This window comes from Pteropus alecto, unplaced genomic scaffold (genome assembly GCF_000325575.1).
Source record: "Pteropus alecto unplaced genomic scaffold, ASM32557v1 scaffold143, whole genome shotgun sequence".
NCBI classification, from domain to species: Eukaryota; Metazoa; Chordata; class Mammalia; order Chiroptera; family Pteropodidae; genus Pteropus; species Pteropus alecto.
Genome location: NW_006434828.1, coordinates 1,369,187 through 1,385,778, shown reverse-complemented (window position 1 = coordinate 1,385,778; position 16,592 = coordinate 1,369,187). Strand labels below are relative to the sequence as shown.

General features: G+C 60.5%; 1 protein-coding gene and 1 pseudogene across 1 annotated transcript in view; both read right to left on the bottom strand.

The window, feature by feature from the left end:
• AGAP1 (ArfGAP with GTPase domain, ankyrin repeat and PH domain 1) overlaps window positions 1-16,592 on the bottom strand; it is a 432,072-nt gene that overhangs the window by 55,707 nt on the left and 359,773 nt on the right. Inside the window, exon 13 of the mRNA XM_025045420.1 lies at window positions 9,944-10,105. Coding sequence (XP_024901188.1) covers window positions 9,944-10,105 — 162 coding nt within the window. The remainder of the gene's footprint in view (window positions 1-9,943; window positions 10,106-16,592) is intronic.
• LOC112478339 lies at window positions 14,574-14,695 on the bottom strand (annotated as a pseudogene).

Genomic DNA, 16,592 nt, shown 5'->3' with positions numbered 1-16,592 from the left:
AGGGGGGCAGCTGGCAGGCCGGGGGGCATCGGCCGGGATCTCTAAACAAACAGCAAGTGCGCCCCACTCTGCGCCCCACTCCACGCGCCGGCGACGGGCCAGGGCCGGACCCGGCAGCCAGGCGACGCAGGCGTGTGACGAATGCCGACCGACCGGCAGGGGCTGCAGGGAGGGCCGGGGTGCCGAGCCCCTCGCTCCCCCCTCCCCGCATCATCCAACGGCTCCACTCCGCTCACCTAAAAAAAGGGATGAACGTAAAAACTCGCATTCGTTGCATCTGAGTCCAGTGTCCCTAAGTTCAAAAAAAGTTTCGGAAGGCGTGTGTGCCCCTGTGACGCCGCCAGGAGCGCCCGCCCTCGGACCCGGCACCGTCCGCACGGAGCCACGCTGGTGGCCTGTTTCCCAGCACACAGGGACAAGCACCGTCTGCAGGGACGTCACGCCACCGCACGGGTCCTGAGGACAGAGGCTGAGACCGAGCCCCGCAAAGGAATCGCTCACTGCTGCCAAGTCCTCGGGGGCAGGGCTGCGGAGTGGCGGGCGTGGCCCCCCAGCTGCTGGCCCCCCGGGGCCTGCACTGAGGGGAACCGGAAGGCGTGGGAGGCAGGGCCGGGAGCCGTGGCCCTGGGAGGCTCCCCTCCATGGCCTGGCCCCCGAAGCCCCTTCCAGGAGGATGACACGGGCGCAAAGCGAGAGGTGCGGCCCTCCAAGGCCTTCGGGCCGGACGCAGACCCCGAACGGCACTCACCTGCTGCTCACGGGCAGGTTACCTAGCTTTACCGAATCTTCCTCCTTGTTTGTGAAAGTGGAGATACCACCACCCCCTGGCCAACACGACTGGGTGCTTTGAAGGGTGCAGTGAGGCCACACACGTTTAAGATCTGACGCAACTGTGCCTTCCCTCCCTCGTGCTTGATGACGTAACCTGACGAGGGACCCGGGACCCAGCGCAGAGGGGCAGTAGAGAGAGGACACGCTCTGCGGGGCTGCGGCTGACTGGCGTGAGCGAGTCCGCGAACCGCCCTCCCCTTTACCTACTTTCCTACCCCGGCAGGCACGTCGACCCCGCAGACAGGAAGGGAACCTTACAAGGCCGTCTGGGCTGGATGTTTGTGTCCCCACGCCCGGGTCGTCTGCTGAAGCCCTAAGCCCCCGTGTGAAGGTGTCTGGAGATGCCACCTTTGGGAGGTAATCAGGGCCGGAGGAAGTCGCGAGGGTGGGGCCCTCGTGACGCAGTTAGTGGCCTTCCAAGAAGGGGAAGAGCGAGTCCACTCTGCACACGCTGAGGAAAGCCCAGTGGGGGACACGGTGGGAAGGGGGGCTCTGCGAGCTGGGTACTGCGCCCTCACCAGGACGGAAGTGTCCCCGACACCCTGATCCCGGGCTCCCAGCCTCCGGAACGCTGGGAAACAAATCCCGCTTAAGCCGCAAGGCGTTCTCCACTTCCCATGTGCCAAGCTGCTTGTACACAGAGTACGTTTTGCATTTAGTCACCATCTTGTTTGTTTGTTTCGCGTCTTCAGGACGAGGAATGACGTCCCCGGTGACATGAAACTGCCAGGTTTCAGCACTGCCAGGGCTGGCAGGCAAGACGCAGGGCGGTCAGCTCGGAAATAGGATCCTCAGGCGCCCTGGACTCCGGAAACCCCCGGGCGCGTGCGTCTCACGGGGAGGGGCCCAGACGTCTGAGGGCCGCACGAGGTGGAGATGCACGAGATGCGGGTGTCGCCACGTCTCTCCTCTGAACACGTTCCCATTTGCAGCCTGTACTTTCTGTGACAAAAGGCCGGCAGCAAGGTAAAAAGATGACGAGTAAATGAACAATCAGCACAGGAAGGGGCGCGCGCTGAGCAGCACTGCCCGGCCCCGCCCGGCCTCGGGGCCTTGGGCCCAGCAGATCACGTCACATCCCGGGTCTCACTTTCGTCGCTGACTCACGTGATGTCCAAAGAGCTTCATGGCTCTAACGTTTTGAGAACATCAAGGAAATGACTTAGATTATCTTGGGCTCCCCGATGTGGGGGTCCCCCGACCTAGGCAGAGTTCCGATCCCGGGCTGCCCAGAGGACACGCGCCACCCCGAGTTCCGCCACGGGCTCCGGAGGCTGTGGGTTGGGCCAGGCCAGGAGAATCAGCCTCTGAGTTCAGGGAAAAGACAAAGCGTTCAGGTCCATTGCGTGCACGTCCCTCACACGGGGGCCCTGGAAGCAGGTGCACCGACCGAAGGTGAGCCCGCTGCTGTGTGCGGGTGGCAGGGGACAGAGGACGAGCTTGCTCCGTCCCACCAGGAGGCCCCGGGCCACCGAGGAGTCCCGAGTCACCTTATAGCGAAATCTGCCACGTATTCGCTTTGCATATTCCTCTCCCGTTTTTTTTTGTTTGTTTGTTTAAATAACAGACATATCGTTCTCTGTACGATGGGACGTGAACAGCTTGTGTCCTCTGCGAAACCTCCCTGGGCGGTTCCCGGGGCCCCGTGGTGCTCCAGGCACCTTGCACTCCTGGCACAGGCTGCCCGGGCGGCCGTGGCTTATGGACCTGCTTCCTCCATGGGATGGTGGGCACCCCGGTCACGTCTGCATCCAGCCCAGGGCGGTGTTCTCGGCGGGCCGCAGGCAGTGGACACACTTCCATGGAACTGAACTGAACTCTCCCGTTTGCGTGAACTTCAAGAGAAAAAAAAAGTACCCCAAATTCTCTCTTGCTGCTGGTCCGTCATGACAGGGGTCCTCCGCTCCGGCCTCTCCTGCTGCACAGCTGTCGCCTGTTTATTTCCGACCCGCTGGCTCCCACGAAGGGTCAGTGTGCGCCTACGGCTCACGTGCGTTTGTGTCGGGTGGACTGTACCCCGCAGGGTGGCTTTCGAGTCGGCCGTGCCCCGTCCACGACATCAGCGTCTAGGAAACCCAGATCCACTCCATTTCAGCTCGTTCGTTGTCATGGAGGCCGGAGTGACAGCCGGAGTGAGCTCTCTTTGGAAAGACGATCTGGTGTGTGGGGAGTGGGCGAGTCCGGCTCCTGTACCCTCCAGCTCGATGGCAAAGCATCCGGGCCAGGCTCCCGGCCCCCGCCCCGGGGGTCCACGTTGCTGCGTCTCAGGTTCGACTTCCAGGCAGACGCCCCGATTCCTGCTTCCCCACATTCGCCGTAACGAACGGCTGGGCGCGGCTCCTCAGCGGCACGAACCGGCCCGTGTCACCAGGCAGCTCGATTAAGATGATGAAAACTTACTGCCGGCGCCGAGGTTTCCGTCGGTCGTGGAGACGTCTCGCCCCCTCCGCTTCCGCTCGAGGGGTCCCGCGGACCGCAGCCGGCGTGCGTGTGAAGGTTGAGAGGAGGAAACACAAGAGGGGTGTGTAGCGCTGACACCTGCGCGGCTGCCACACCCCCCTGCGCCCCCCGCCGCACCCCCGAGTAACACGGAATCAAACAGGAAACTGATGGCCTTTTCCCGGCCCCGACGTCTTGCCCTACGCTCGCCATCGCACGCCACGTGGAGTGACCAGCGCGCTTTCTGTGCCGAAGGACAGAGGATGAGAGCGGCCTGGTGATCCGACACTTAGAAAGGAAACAGGCCGCCCCACCTACCAGGATGCGCAAACTCCCCGAACTTCGCACCCATGGCGCCCACTGCACAACGGCCAGCACCGCCCAACGGGCAGTGACGCAGCTCCGGTGCTTCCTTGTAGCAACAGCGTGATCACATGACACACTCACGACATCGATAACGAAACCGCAACGCCTCATGCTCAATTCGCTGCTCCACGCTGCCTCCCTAAGCCTCCGATAATAAAACGTTTCCCTAAAGTAAACAGAAAACAGCAACGTTTGTCTCTTCGTTATCTACGTGAAAACAAAATTTCATTTTGCGACGGATTTAATCGCCACCACTGGGGTTTTACGTCGTGGTAAGCGGACGGCACTAGGTGTAAATGGGACGCTGTCTGCCGCGTTCTCTTAAGGGAGTTGAGGCGCATGCACCAGGCCCGCGGGACATAAACTTACGTGCTGCCGCCGGCCAGTTCCCCCTGCCACCCGCAACTCGACGCCGCTGCGTCCTGCTCCCGAGCTTCCTGGCCTTTCCAGTGCCCCGCCCGAAACCCTAGGTGCGCCTCCTGCGGACGCCCTGCCTCGAGGCTCTGGGCGTCTCGGGGTGACATAGAACCCGAGCTTCATTTCTCGAGGCTCCCACAGAGCCAAACACACAGCGCGTCCGCTGCGCTGGCTGCTTGATGCCTGATGAAAGCGTAAAATGAGTCACAATGTCAGGTTCTCCTTCGAAAGGAGGGAACCAGGCCAGTCTGGGCTGACCTTTGCCACTCGGAGTTAATGAAGTTTGTAAACAGGCTCAGGGCTCACCTCTGACGGTGTAGTGGGTGCAGCTGTGATGGGCACTTCGTTGTTTTTTTTCCTGCCATAACGAAGAGAGGCCGGCTCGGGACTCTCCCTCTACGAGATAATATTTCGATACCCATCCAGGCTCCACCATACGATGGTTCTATAAAGACCCGGAGTGAACCACCAAGGGGTTGTTTGTGGGTGATGAGGATAAAATCCATTCCCTTCTGAGATCTTCAGAACAAGCACCGTGAACCCAAGGTGGCAGAGAACCCGCAACGGGATTTGTGCACACGCTCTTACATAACGGCATCGGGTACATCCGGGCTGGCCCTGCGTTTTCAAAGGGAGATCTACGCCGCACACCTTCTAGATGCTACGAGCCATTTAAAAGTCCGTGTCTTTACGTGGAATCTCAGAAATATCAAGGAAGCTACTCTGCCTGCCCCACTCCCAGATTCAAAAGCCGCTCCACAAACCTCAAAGACTTGCTTTGCGCCTGGTGGAAAGAGTTTTGCGGCAGAGAATCAAGAGACAGCTCCGTCGCCTACCAGCAGCCTGACCCTGGACAAGGGAGCCACTTAACCTCGCTGCTCTTCCAGCTTCTCGCTGGGGAGACGGGGACATTGACGCTGGATGCAAACGCGCAGGAACGTCCTAGCGCTAACGAGAGCCACCGGGTCCGGGGCCACGGGACGGGGCTGCGGACGCCAGTCTCACTTCCGCGCCCACAACCTCCCCGCGGGACCCTGGACAAGGAGACGGCGAGAACGCGTCCCAGTCCGAAGACGCCGCCGAAGGACGGCAACCATCAAAGGGCCCCCACGTGCCGCCCGCCCGAGGGCCTCCCGGGCAGCTGCCCTTGAACTTGGTTTGGCCATGAACGCGGGGTCCGTGGTGCCATCATCCTTCCATGGCCCCCATTCCACTGCGAAGGCCCAGTGGCGCTGTGCCCACTGCTGGGGACAGGGACGCCTGCCTCTCCGGCCAGCGCGGGCCCTTGACGGCTCCCCTTCGAACGCCCGAGCCACAGTCCACCTCCGTGAGGCTTCCTCCCGTCGGTCCCCATGAAGCCAGTGGGACCACCCGGGGCGAGCTAGGGCTCCACGCGCCCTCTGAGCACAGCCAGCACAGCTCCACGCCCCCCTCCTTGGTCACGAGGCTGCTCCCCACTTCGCTTACCTCACAGGGGTCCCCCATGACCTGGCCCACCGTCATCGCAGAGTTAGGGCATCCAGGTCTGACCACTCGACATTTTCTTAAAGACATTTAACAACTCTGAGCAACTCGAATCCAACTTAAAATCAGGAGCGTCATTATTTTAACGTCCCCAGAGATCTATTAAGTAGGAATAAAGTAGAAATGGGACATGCGAGGTTTTCTTTAAAAAGCTTAAGGCCAGCCTTGCGTTTTTCTGCGCTAAGGCTACAGGACGCTGGTCTAACAAGTGCTGTCTCTCAGAGCTGAAGTCGACGGTCGCATGTCCCAGTTCAGACATGCGTCACGGTCTAGTTTTCCTGGATGAAAACGTCACCAAGTAGCATAATATTACAAAAAAGGGCCATGGTCTTTGAAAAAGTCTCACAGACTTTAGAGATTAAGAACTGATCTAATCTTCGGGGTGGGGGTGGGAGGGGGGCTCCTGGCAGGCGCGGGGGCACCCAGCGCCCAGTGGACGCGGAGCGCGTTGGGGGACACACCGCACAGAGGTAGCAGCAACAACCAGGCGTCCATCCGCCTGTCTGCGGCTCTCCTGCTAAAGCGACGCGGGACGTCACAATCAGAGAGTGAGGCCTCACGCTTCCTGGAGGAGGCTGAACTGCTTTAAAATTTTTGAGTTTTTAAATGATACCCACAGTTATGTATGAGCCCAGTGAGGGGCCTGATCGCCCCAACATCTCTATACTCATCGTGTACGAGAGCCAGTCAAGTCGCCACGCCAAAGTATTGACACAGGAATCCCCGGCCAGAGTTTCTGCTGCTCTAGATGTTATTCCACTCACTTAAGATTGTACATGGAAGAAAATGACGGTTCTGTTCAGGTCAGGTCATGGCGTCTTCTGCTGCGGGACGCAGACGAGAGACGCGTGGCCGAGTAGAATGAGTGTGCGTGTGGCAAGGAGCTGGTGACAGGGCCGTCCATGTCCCACTGGCCACACCAAGGCCCCCTCCTACCTGTGGACAGGTGTGCTGTGGGCAGTGCCGGAACCTCGAGCTCAGCTGGGCGCCTGGCAGCCTGCGCGACGGCTCCCGTCCACCCGGGGGCCCTCGGGGATGACAGTGGGCAGCACGTGCCCTAGTTCCCGAGAAGCCTGGTCTCCTGCGGTGACGCAGGCTCCCAGTACGGACCTGCAGGGACCTGCGGGCGGCACCACGGAGGCGGGAGCCCGGGCAGCTTCCCCCGCACCCTGCCCGATAGTGGACATGTGCGGCCAGCTCCGTGCCCCGCAGTTCTCACGCCCTCTGCTTCGGCTTGCGTTTGGTCAAGGAGCGGGGAGCATGGGCGATGGGGGGCAGGGGGACGGCGAGGCGAGGGTGCTGCCGGCCTGGGCTCCCTCGTCCTCTGGTCAACTCAGGGTGGACGTGGCCCTGGTTGAAGGCCACAGCTCTCGACCGCGGGCTTTCCCCAGACAGCTCCCTCTGCCTCCTTTCCCCGTCGGGTGCCTGGGCTCCGCACCATCCCGCATGCGGCTTGTCCCACACCCTGCAGACGGTCCCGTGGTTGACAACGGCCCTCGATGGGCCGGCGTGAGGCGCCACGTTTCCCCAGGACTGACTGACGTGGGCGACTGTCAGAGAAACCCTATTTTTCTCATACTCCAAACAGAATGAAATCTCGTCATTTCTTCCGGGGGGGATGTCGAAAACCACAGAACCTACCACCTTACAACATCTTGCGTAAAAGACGTTCTATCTGTAACGGAGGCTTCAGCACGAGGTCAGACAACAGACACACACACGGGCAGGGCCCGGTCACAACGCCATGCAGGACAGGGACGCAGAAATGGTGTCTTGTAACTGAAATTAAATAGCATCCTCTGAGAGGAAAGCACAACCAGCTTTCTGTAACGTGAAGAACAGAACGCTTAAATGTACCTGCTTTACACGGTATACTTTAAAGAGTTAAAAGCTGTTGAGACTGTTAAAAATACTGCATATCACAACCCGAAATAACCTCCACTGCAGGAGGCATTACGGCTGCAGGCGTTAGACGCAGGAGGGGGAAAAATGTGCCCTAGAAATAATGCAATAGTTTGTCTTGCAAAACACGACTCCTTTACAGTTTGGGAGGTAACTTTTCCTGGGGAAAAATTACACATTTTCTTTTAATAGAGAACGCGCCATCTTATTGGCTACCGGAAGGACACCACGGCTGTTGGATTCAGGGACGACACATTCTCAGGCTGGGACGCCTGGGGTTCCTCTCCCAGCGCAGGTGTTACCTCCCGAACCATTTCTCGGCACCGCGCTTGGACGCAGCTGTGACTCCGCATCTGGGCATCTCTACGGTGCCCAGGCGTCTGTCCCTCCACTTACGTCACAGTCGTTTTTAGGCTGATCATCTGTTTCTGCCTGGTCCCAGGTCTAGCCCCAGTAACTCTGGAAGTGGCCTGGAAACCTAACGGGGGGCGGGGGTGGTCCCGCACGCCCGCGGCCCCTCTCCCACCTTCCTTCGCGCTCCTCTCTGGCTGGGACATGCGTTTGAGCCGCCTTCCGACTGAACATGCAAACGCTACTCATGTGCATCGTGGCTGCACCTTCTTCACAGGGTCCCCGCTGTGTCGGCAGGTGGCCGGGGTAACTCGAACGTGTAAGATGCAGATAACGTAGTTATCGGTAGGCCTCACACGCAGTTTCTGCCAGGTGGCGCTTCTGAAAAGCCACTGGTTGGAAACACATGACAAACACAATGAGATGTCCACCTGTGAAATGGGCCTGAAGCAGACCTTACTCTGCCCCCAGGTATGTGTGTCACACGTACCCGCTGGGTGAGAGGCCACGCTTCTTCCTGATTTCACCCCAAACCCGTGCCGGGGTGGGGTGAGGGCACACGTGCCTGGCCGGGGCTCTCTCCTGGGCAGCTGTCTGAAGGAGCCTCGCCCACGCCCGGCGTCGGTGGCCGGACCCCGCTGCAGCGGGAAGCACCGTGCTGTCCGGGGGGTGCGCCGATCCGCACTATTTTTCACCAGTGCTGAGATAACAGAATCAGCCTCATGAATCACAACGAGAGGAAGTCGGTTTCCTTCGGCTAAACTTGGGAGCAGGAAGCCCACGGGAGGCAAAACCGTAAGAAACACGAGGAAGCAGCAGAGCTCTCAGCCGCTCCCCAGCTCGGCCTCCGTGGGGGCCCCAGCAAGGCCCCCGACACTCCGCTCGGACCTCGGTCTCCCCGCTAGAGACGCCGCCGCGGCCCAGCTCCCAGGGCTGTGGCACATCGTGCACAGAGTCACACACGCACCGTGACCGAGTCACACGCGCACCGTGACCGAGTCACACGCGCACCGTGACTGTCCCCCCCTCGCTAACGGGCGCGCTGTGGGTTTGCAAGTTCGTCCTGGATCTGGGTGGGGGGCGCCTCTAGTAACGCTGCCACACCTCACGCTGCCACACCTCACGCTGCCACTCCTCACACTGCCACTCTGCGCTGGACAGCCGAGCAAGCAGGAAGGGCAGAGGGCAGAGCAGGAACACAAAGACAGACACGTCAGCTCTGAAGGGAGCTCCAGGCCTGGGGAACCCGTGCTGAAAACAGACCCTTCTGCTGCCGCGGGCCTCACGGATGACCGTGCGCGCTACGCGGCGCTGTTCCGAAGCCTGATTTCCCTCTGGAGTCCTCCTTCGACGAGTTCGTGACAGCTGCATTAAACCCCCTCTCCTAATGTGGTGTGTGCGTGAATGCGTGAATGCGTGCGTGTGAATGCGTGCATGTGAATGTGTGCGTGTGTGAATGCGTGAATGCGTGTGCGTGTGTGAATGCATGCGTGTGTGCGTGTGTGAATGCATGTGTGTGTGAATGCGTGCGTGTGTGCGTGAATGCGTGCGTGTGTGCGTGAATGCGTGCGTGCGTGTGTGCATCCCACTCGTGTCTGCAGAATAAAGAAATGCAAAGCCAGCTGCCGGGCCGACTTCGGAAAGATCACATCCGGCTGTCACACAATAAAAACGAAGGACTGGACAAGTCTAGGGAGAATCGACAGGAGCAGGGACCCCCAGAGCTCTCAGAGAGCCAGCCAGTGACCGGCGGGGGGAGGTCACGGCACGCTGCTTACGGCCAGCACGGGGCAGCTGGCTCACCGGACCTGGGCACAGGCTGCCCAGGCAGGGCGAAAGCTAGGAGCTGACCAGGCGTCTGGCGGGGCAATCGGCATCGCCACCAGCAGGCGACAGCTGCCAGCAGGTAAGACAAGGGATTCGGGGGAATGATCTCGAAGATCAGCCAGGGATGGGCGGGTTCGGAGGGCCCGCTGGCGCCGCCGTGCAAACAGAAGGCACACGCGGTGACCTGCGTTACTGTGCATTCGCGGTTCCCGGGGGGCGTAGGCTCACAGGTTTGAAAGACACAAGCTAACTTTCTGAAACGCGGACTCTCGAAGGGAAACCTTACCTTCCGCGGTGCCCGACAGACCGTCGGCCTTGAAGTTGCTCGTGCTTTTCTTCCTCCGGTGCTTCTTTCTGTTGGCGTGGGGGGAGGGGGGCGGGTCGAGCTTGGGGCTGGTGGTGCTGGAGATACTTGGGCTGGAGCACACAGAGTCGCCCAGCCCCGTGTCTGCCACCGGACCGGAAAAGGCAAGAGAACGCAAGTGTTAACACTTAGAGATCAAGCAGACGCTGCAAAAATGCTAAGACAGTGCTCACCCCAGACCGCATCGAGCCCTGCGAATAACCGACCAGACCGCCGACATGTGGACGGGACGCGCGGCTGCTGGGCGGGAGCCTGGGGCACCCGGCACCGGAGGGTCACGAACGGTGGTCAAAAGGCACCGATTCCCAGTTACAAAGTTACTGAGTTATAACATACAATGGAGTTAACATGACTACAGTCTACGTAATAACTACGCTATGTCACATAAGAGTTTATGATACTGTATTACTTATGGGAAAGCTGCGAGGAGAATAGGCTTCGAAAGGTCTCCCCACGGGCAAGAAACCGTAACTGTGATGAGAGGTGTGGGCTGGGCCTGCGGTGGTGCTGTTTCACGGCATGCACACACGCATGTGCCCTCCAGATCACTGTTTCACGGCATGCACACACGCACGTGCCCTCCAGATCACTGTTTCACGGCATGCACACACGCACGTGCCCTCCAGATCACTGCCGCACACCTGAATCTACCGTCATGGGATGTATCAACTGCACATCCCCCCTCCCAAAAGAAACAGCAGAAAGAAAAAGATCCCGCAGCCTGCTGCTCTGGCGTGCCCCCCGCCATTCAAAAACAGGCATGTCTTTCTGCAGCGTCTCGATGCGGCGGAGAACGTGACATTCTCTACTTCGCACGAGCGGAGTCCTGGAGAAGGCAAGTGGGGCGTCCGTGCTTTTTATGTGCTTATTCTTCTCTTCCCGTAACTGCCTTCGTACGCTAGGAATGACATTAAGGCGCTTAGAAACACGCAGGAAAGGGTCATCTCCAAGGGCTGCGTGCGCACAGGAAGAGGCCGCCCTGACCGCCTCGGCTCTACCCCGACCCGGCGTGTGGCCGTGTGGCTGCGGTGGCAGCTTGTCACCAGCGGAGCCCCACACGGCGTCTCTCTCTCACCAGGGGCCACCTAGAGCGTTTGGAAGTCGACACGGCGGACCTGCCGACTTCTGATGCACCCACGTTACGTATCCAATACAACCAGCAGCAGCACGAATGGGCTAATTCGCTGTAAGTGAAACTCTCGGTTTACGATGTCTGTTTTTATCTTTATCAAAGAGGAAACCGAAGCCGTGCTAGAAGACCAGCTACGAACATGGAATCCACCCAGAACAAGAGACACCGAGAGAGCGAGGAGAGACACCGTCCCAACACCTCCGTCGTTTTAAGGAGCCTTTGTCTGACGACTCAGCATCTTTGTAATTCAAAAAGCAGGACGTTCTGTGCACGATGCTGCGCTCGCTGGACGAATTTTCGAGCACCTTCCGTGGACCAGCCACTTTTCTAGACGGTTGGGAGCCATCCCTGAGAGAAACAGACACAGGTCCCGTCCCAGGGGCATGGGGTCGTGGCAAGGCCACGACGTGGACTCCGTGAGGAGGTGACATTAGGAGGGACAAAGAGACTGGGAGTTGGGGGGCTGATGGCGGGGTGGGGGTGGGGGGTTGCCATTTTAAATAGCTGGTCAGGGCAGGTCTCGCCGAGGAGGTGACGAGCTGAGGCTTGAAGGTGGTAAAGGAGGTGGATAACCGGGGAGGAGCAGACACTCAGCACGCGGCCCCGAGACGGGAGCACGTCTGCTGTGTTCCGGGAAGAGAGAGAGGCGAGCGGCTGGGGCCGGTGAGGAAGGGGGAGACGAGCAGGAAACGGCACCGGAGAGGGGAGGGGTCCTCAGGGGTCCGGGGACCACTGGGAGGGCCCTGGCTTCCGCCAGGCGGGAAATGGCTTCGGCAGATAGAAATACCCGACATCACACTGCGTTTCACATGCTTCCACGTTGTGAAGCTCCAGAGAACTATCACGTACTGAGAAATGTGAAAATACGCATCTTAAGGCATCTTTTCAGATGCCCGCACGGTCCCAGACGTGCCCGCGGATGCAGCTTCCTAGACGCCGAGGCAGAGGCCCAGCCTATGGGGGGCCCCCCTTCCCCCGAGTGCCCAGCACCGGCAGAAAAGGCCTCTGGGAGCCCCGTGGCAGAAGAACGCCCGCAGGAGAACCTGGGCAGTGCACCAGGCTGTGTAAACGGGCTCCACGCCTTGGTGTGGACAGCTGCTCGCAAAATGCCGCTGAAACTGTCAGCCATTTTAAGGAACCATGGGAGCTGGGACAGCGGGGGTCTCAGGAGCTCCCTTCCCCCGAAAACCGGCACCTTCCATCTCCACCAGACCCCACCCGCCCAGGACACTCGTCCGGTAAGCCTCTCGGGTAACTTCACGAGGCGCAGCGAGCCGTCCAGTCCCCTCCCAGCTAGATCCGGGTGGGAGATGCTCTAAGGTGACCTTTCACTCAGAGCCACCACTGTTTGCGCTCCGTCCCCAACCGGCCGCCTGCGCTCCACTTCAGCCACACGCACCCTTGCCCGGTCCTTACTGCCACCCCCACCCTCCCCCCGCCACGACCAAGCGGCCAGGTGCAGGAGCAGGCCCCTCTCCTCCCAACTGCTCCCCTTTGTCCTGCTTTTATAATGCTAACCTCCTAAAAGTAGTGTTTCTTACGCACATTTAAAAAATACCAGATCCCACTGACTATCAGGTAAGCTGCAGACACCCCAGAACGAAAGGCGGGTCTAATTAATATCCGTGCATGATTTCAGAGGGTTCAGAAGCTGCCCGATGCTGCCGAGGGGGTCTAGAGACCCCAAGATCGTTAGCTGGTCCTGGAGCAACGCTTTTACGTGTTATTTCGTACGCAAACCTTATGATGAATGTTTTTGTTCATTTCAAACACTTCCTGCCCAGGTCCCCAAAGTCTTCGCTGTCCTCATCCTCTCTGCCAGTTACGAGTTTAGGACCCCAGCCAGGGACGGTGACGGGCCACGGGAAGACGACGTGCACGGGCTCTCAGCGAGCTGAGCGGCCCCCGGAGGCAGAGGCGGACGGGCCTCCGCTACGGGCGGCCACTGTTTCAACCGTCCTCTCCACCCCTGGGCGCCCCCTCAGGTCAACGCGCCACGTTCGCCCCCAGCTACGAGTCCTCCCGTCACTCCGTAGCCGTAACGCTCTCTCCTGGACTAACGTTTCTCATCTCCGACTGCCGATGCCGACGCTGGGGCCTGCCGCACGCGGGGGTCGTGATCCGGACCCAGCTGGCAGGCCCGTCCCCCAGGGCGGCTACCGCGGCTCACTTCCCCGGAGTGCGCTGGACAGTGCTGAGCACACGGCGGCTGCCCCCTCGAGACAGGAAGCACCACGGGCGCCGTCTGTCTCGTGGTTCAAGGTGTGTGCACAGCTCTTTCTCAGATGCTCAGACCACGCGCATGCAGCACAGTCCACGCGTGTGGCGGCTCCGTTTCCGGCCCGCTCTTTCCGACTGTCCGTGTCCTGACACCACGTCTCTTGAATGCGGTGGCTCTGTCCGAGCACAGTCCACGCGTGTGGCGGCTCCGTTTCCGGTCTGCTCTTTCCGACTGTCCGTGTCCACGTCTCTTGAATGCGGTGGCTCTGTCAGCAGTGCCCACCCCTGGGCTACGGGACCAGCACAGGTTGGTGGCCTGTCAGGAACCGGGCCGCCCAGCGCCGGCATCACTGCCTCGGCTCCAACTCAGATCCTCAGGTGCTAGATTCTCAGGAGCACCGGTCCCTGGTGCCACAAAGGCTGGGGACGGCCGCTCTAAGTCATCTTCAGATTCAACCCACAACTGGAGCCTTTGAGTGACCACAGCCGCTCCCAGCGCCGGCATCACCGCCTCGGCTCCAACTCAGATCCTCAGGCGCTAGATTCTCAGGAGCACCGGTCCCTGGTGCCACGAAGGCTGGGGACGGCCGCTCTAAGTCATCTTCAGATTCAACCCACAACTGGAGCCTTTGAGTGACCACAGAACGAGGTCATGCTGTCTGCATCCAGCTCATACACCTCTGAACTTGCCCATAAGGAGACTATGGGACAATCTTGACAAACGCTTTGCCGAAGGGCAGATGGGTGCCCGACTGAGATTCTGAACACTTTAAATGACAAAAAGAAACGTGTTAAATAGTTTTTATCCTTAATAAACTATCTCTGTCCAGTTAAACCACCCTTTCCTTTTCCAGAAGCATCGTCAACATCCTAACGCAGAACCCTCCCTGGGGCTGGCTAGTCTAACTGCTGCGGGGCTCGGAACTGACCCTTCTGCAAACCAAAGTGACGTGTGTCTGTTCTCGGCACCACGTCCCTTCCGGCTGCAGACAACTTTTCACCAAGTGATTGATAGGGACACGGCCATCCTATTTCCAAGTTTCCCGAACACCTTGGAATATCTGTAACCCAGGGAGAGGTCCCTGACTCACTCGAGCAAGGAGCTAAGTGGCCATCTTCTTTTATTTTTATGGCAAGGCAACCCTTGGTTGACCTCACAGATTGCAAGGACCTTGTCAGCTTACGATCCCTTATTTTTTATGCCCACAGCACCTGGTCTTCCTAGGTGGTCTCCCATCCGAGTACTAACCAGGCCCGACCCTGCTTATTAGCTTCCAAGATCAGACAGGATGGGGCGTGTTCAGGGTGGCAGGGCCGTAGACATAAGTGGCAATTTGAGAAGGAAATACTCGGAGATGGTGACATCGACCGTGCCCTACGGGACCATCAGAGACGATCCCGTCAGCATCCTTGACGGCCCGCTTTGCTGGGGTGCCCTTCGCCACCAGTGCACCTACCCCGTGTGGCTCTGCATGTCCACCCATCCGCTGGCTCGCTGCTGGGAACCCCGGCCCAGGGCCGCGGGCAGGGTCTGGGGACGTTCTGGTTACCCACCGGAGCGGTGGAGGGGCCCCTGGCATCGCGCGGGCAGAAGCCTGAGACGCAGAAAAACATTGCAGCACACAGGACAGCACCGCCACCAAGCGTCGTCGGCGCCGCAGGTCAGGAGCGAGATGCCTGCAGGGTCGGAGCTGCCCGCTGTCCTCGCCTCAGGCCCCCCCACAACTGGGGGCACGGTCTGGGGGCGCGAACCCCACCCCAGCAGCCTTCACAGAGCACTGGCGGCCCCTGGCGCCAACCTGCCCTCTCCCTCGCGGGCGCGACCCCAGGTGAGGGAACCGTTAATCTCCGCCCCACCCCAGGCACCCCACCAGCCCTCAGGGGCTGCGTGTGGGCCACTCGGCCCCTCTAAAGCGATGTGCTCGAGGACCCCGCTCACCCCGCGACCCCAGGCCACGCCCCTCCGGCGCAGACGGCAGAGCAGCAGCACACCCCTCACTCGCGATGGCGTCCAGCTTCTGCAGGATCCTGGCCTCCTGGGCCTCTGCCTCCCTCCCCCTCAGCCGCCCTCTCTCACGGGCCCGACAGAGGCCACCAGCAGCAGGAACCAGCTTCCCTGGGTCTGTGACCCCCGCGCTCCGCCACCCGGCTCGCCGACGGCAGGTCCTCGTGCCTGACCTCAGGCCTGGCTGGGGGGAAACAGAGCCAGCCACGCTGCCGGCATCCTCCGCGTTTATGACCCCCAAGTTCCTGCGGCCGGCGGGGGAACCGACCCCCGGCTGACCTTCACCTACCACATTCCTGGACTAAATCCATTCCCCACTCGCCTCAAACACCCCCCACCCCACCCCTCCAGGAGACCCCGTTTCTCATGCTGCCGAAGACTGAAAACAACGAAAGCGGGAATCAGAACACGGTACCTGCCCTTCCTGCCCCTGCTGCCCTGTCCCCAAGGACTCCGGGCTCCTCCACCCCCAGCCCGCTCCCCCTTGATCCCGCCCCTTCTGGCTCGTGCAGCGAGCTTGGGGCCAGCACCGCGCCCTCTGCAGCCTCCATCGAAGGTGCTGCGTTATCACCCGTTTTTAACCAACCCCCCCGACTCCGTCTGCTTTCTGCTCCTCTTTAAGGCCAAGGTCCCCAGAGCGTCCCCCTCCTTACCCTGTGCCTGGTCACGGCTGTCCACACCTGACGCCGCTCCAGTCCCTGCGGCCTGGGCCCTGAAATCTGATGCCAAGTTTCTCGCTGGAGGAAGGACAACTAGCGGCACGGTGACCACTCAGTGTCAGGCATTCACGGTGGACAGGCTAACGGGGGTGGCACCCGAGCAGCTGAGGGAGCAGATGCTCCAGGTGGGGTGGGTGGGGGCAGGCACAGCGTGGTGTGGACGGCCGGGTGGGGACAGGCGGCTGCCAGGGGAGGCTCCACGTGCCAGGCGGCCCGTCCGTGAGGCCTGGCCTGGGCCAGAAGCACCAGCTACAGCCACCGCCCAGAGAAGGTAATGGCGGAGGAAGTCAGGACAGAGGTGACGGAGGGAGGGGCAGGGCCTTTGGCCTGGGAGGTGGCAGGCGTCTGGCAGGGAGGGGGCCTGGGGCGGGACAGGGAGGGCTGGGGCTCACGCAGAGACAGCCGCGGGTTCTAGTGAACGACAGGTGCGGGGCCGGTGCTGGGATCGCGCCCCGGCTTCCAGGCCTCGGGAGCTCCCTTCCAAGCAGGAGCCTC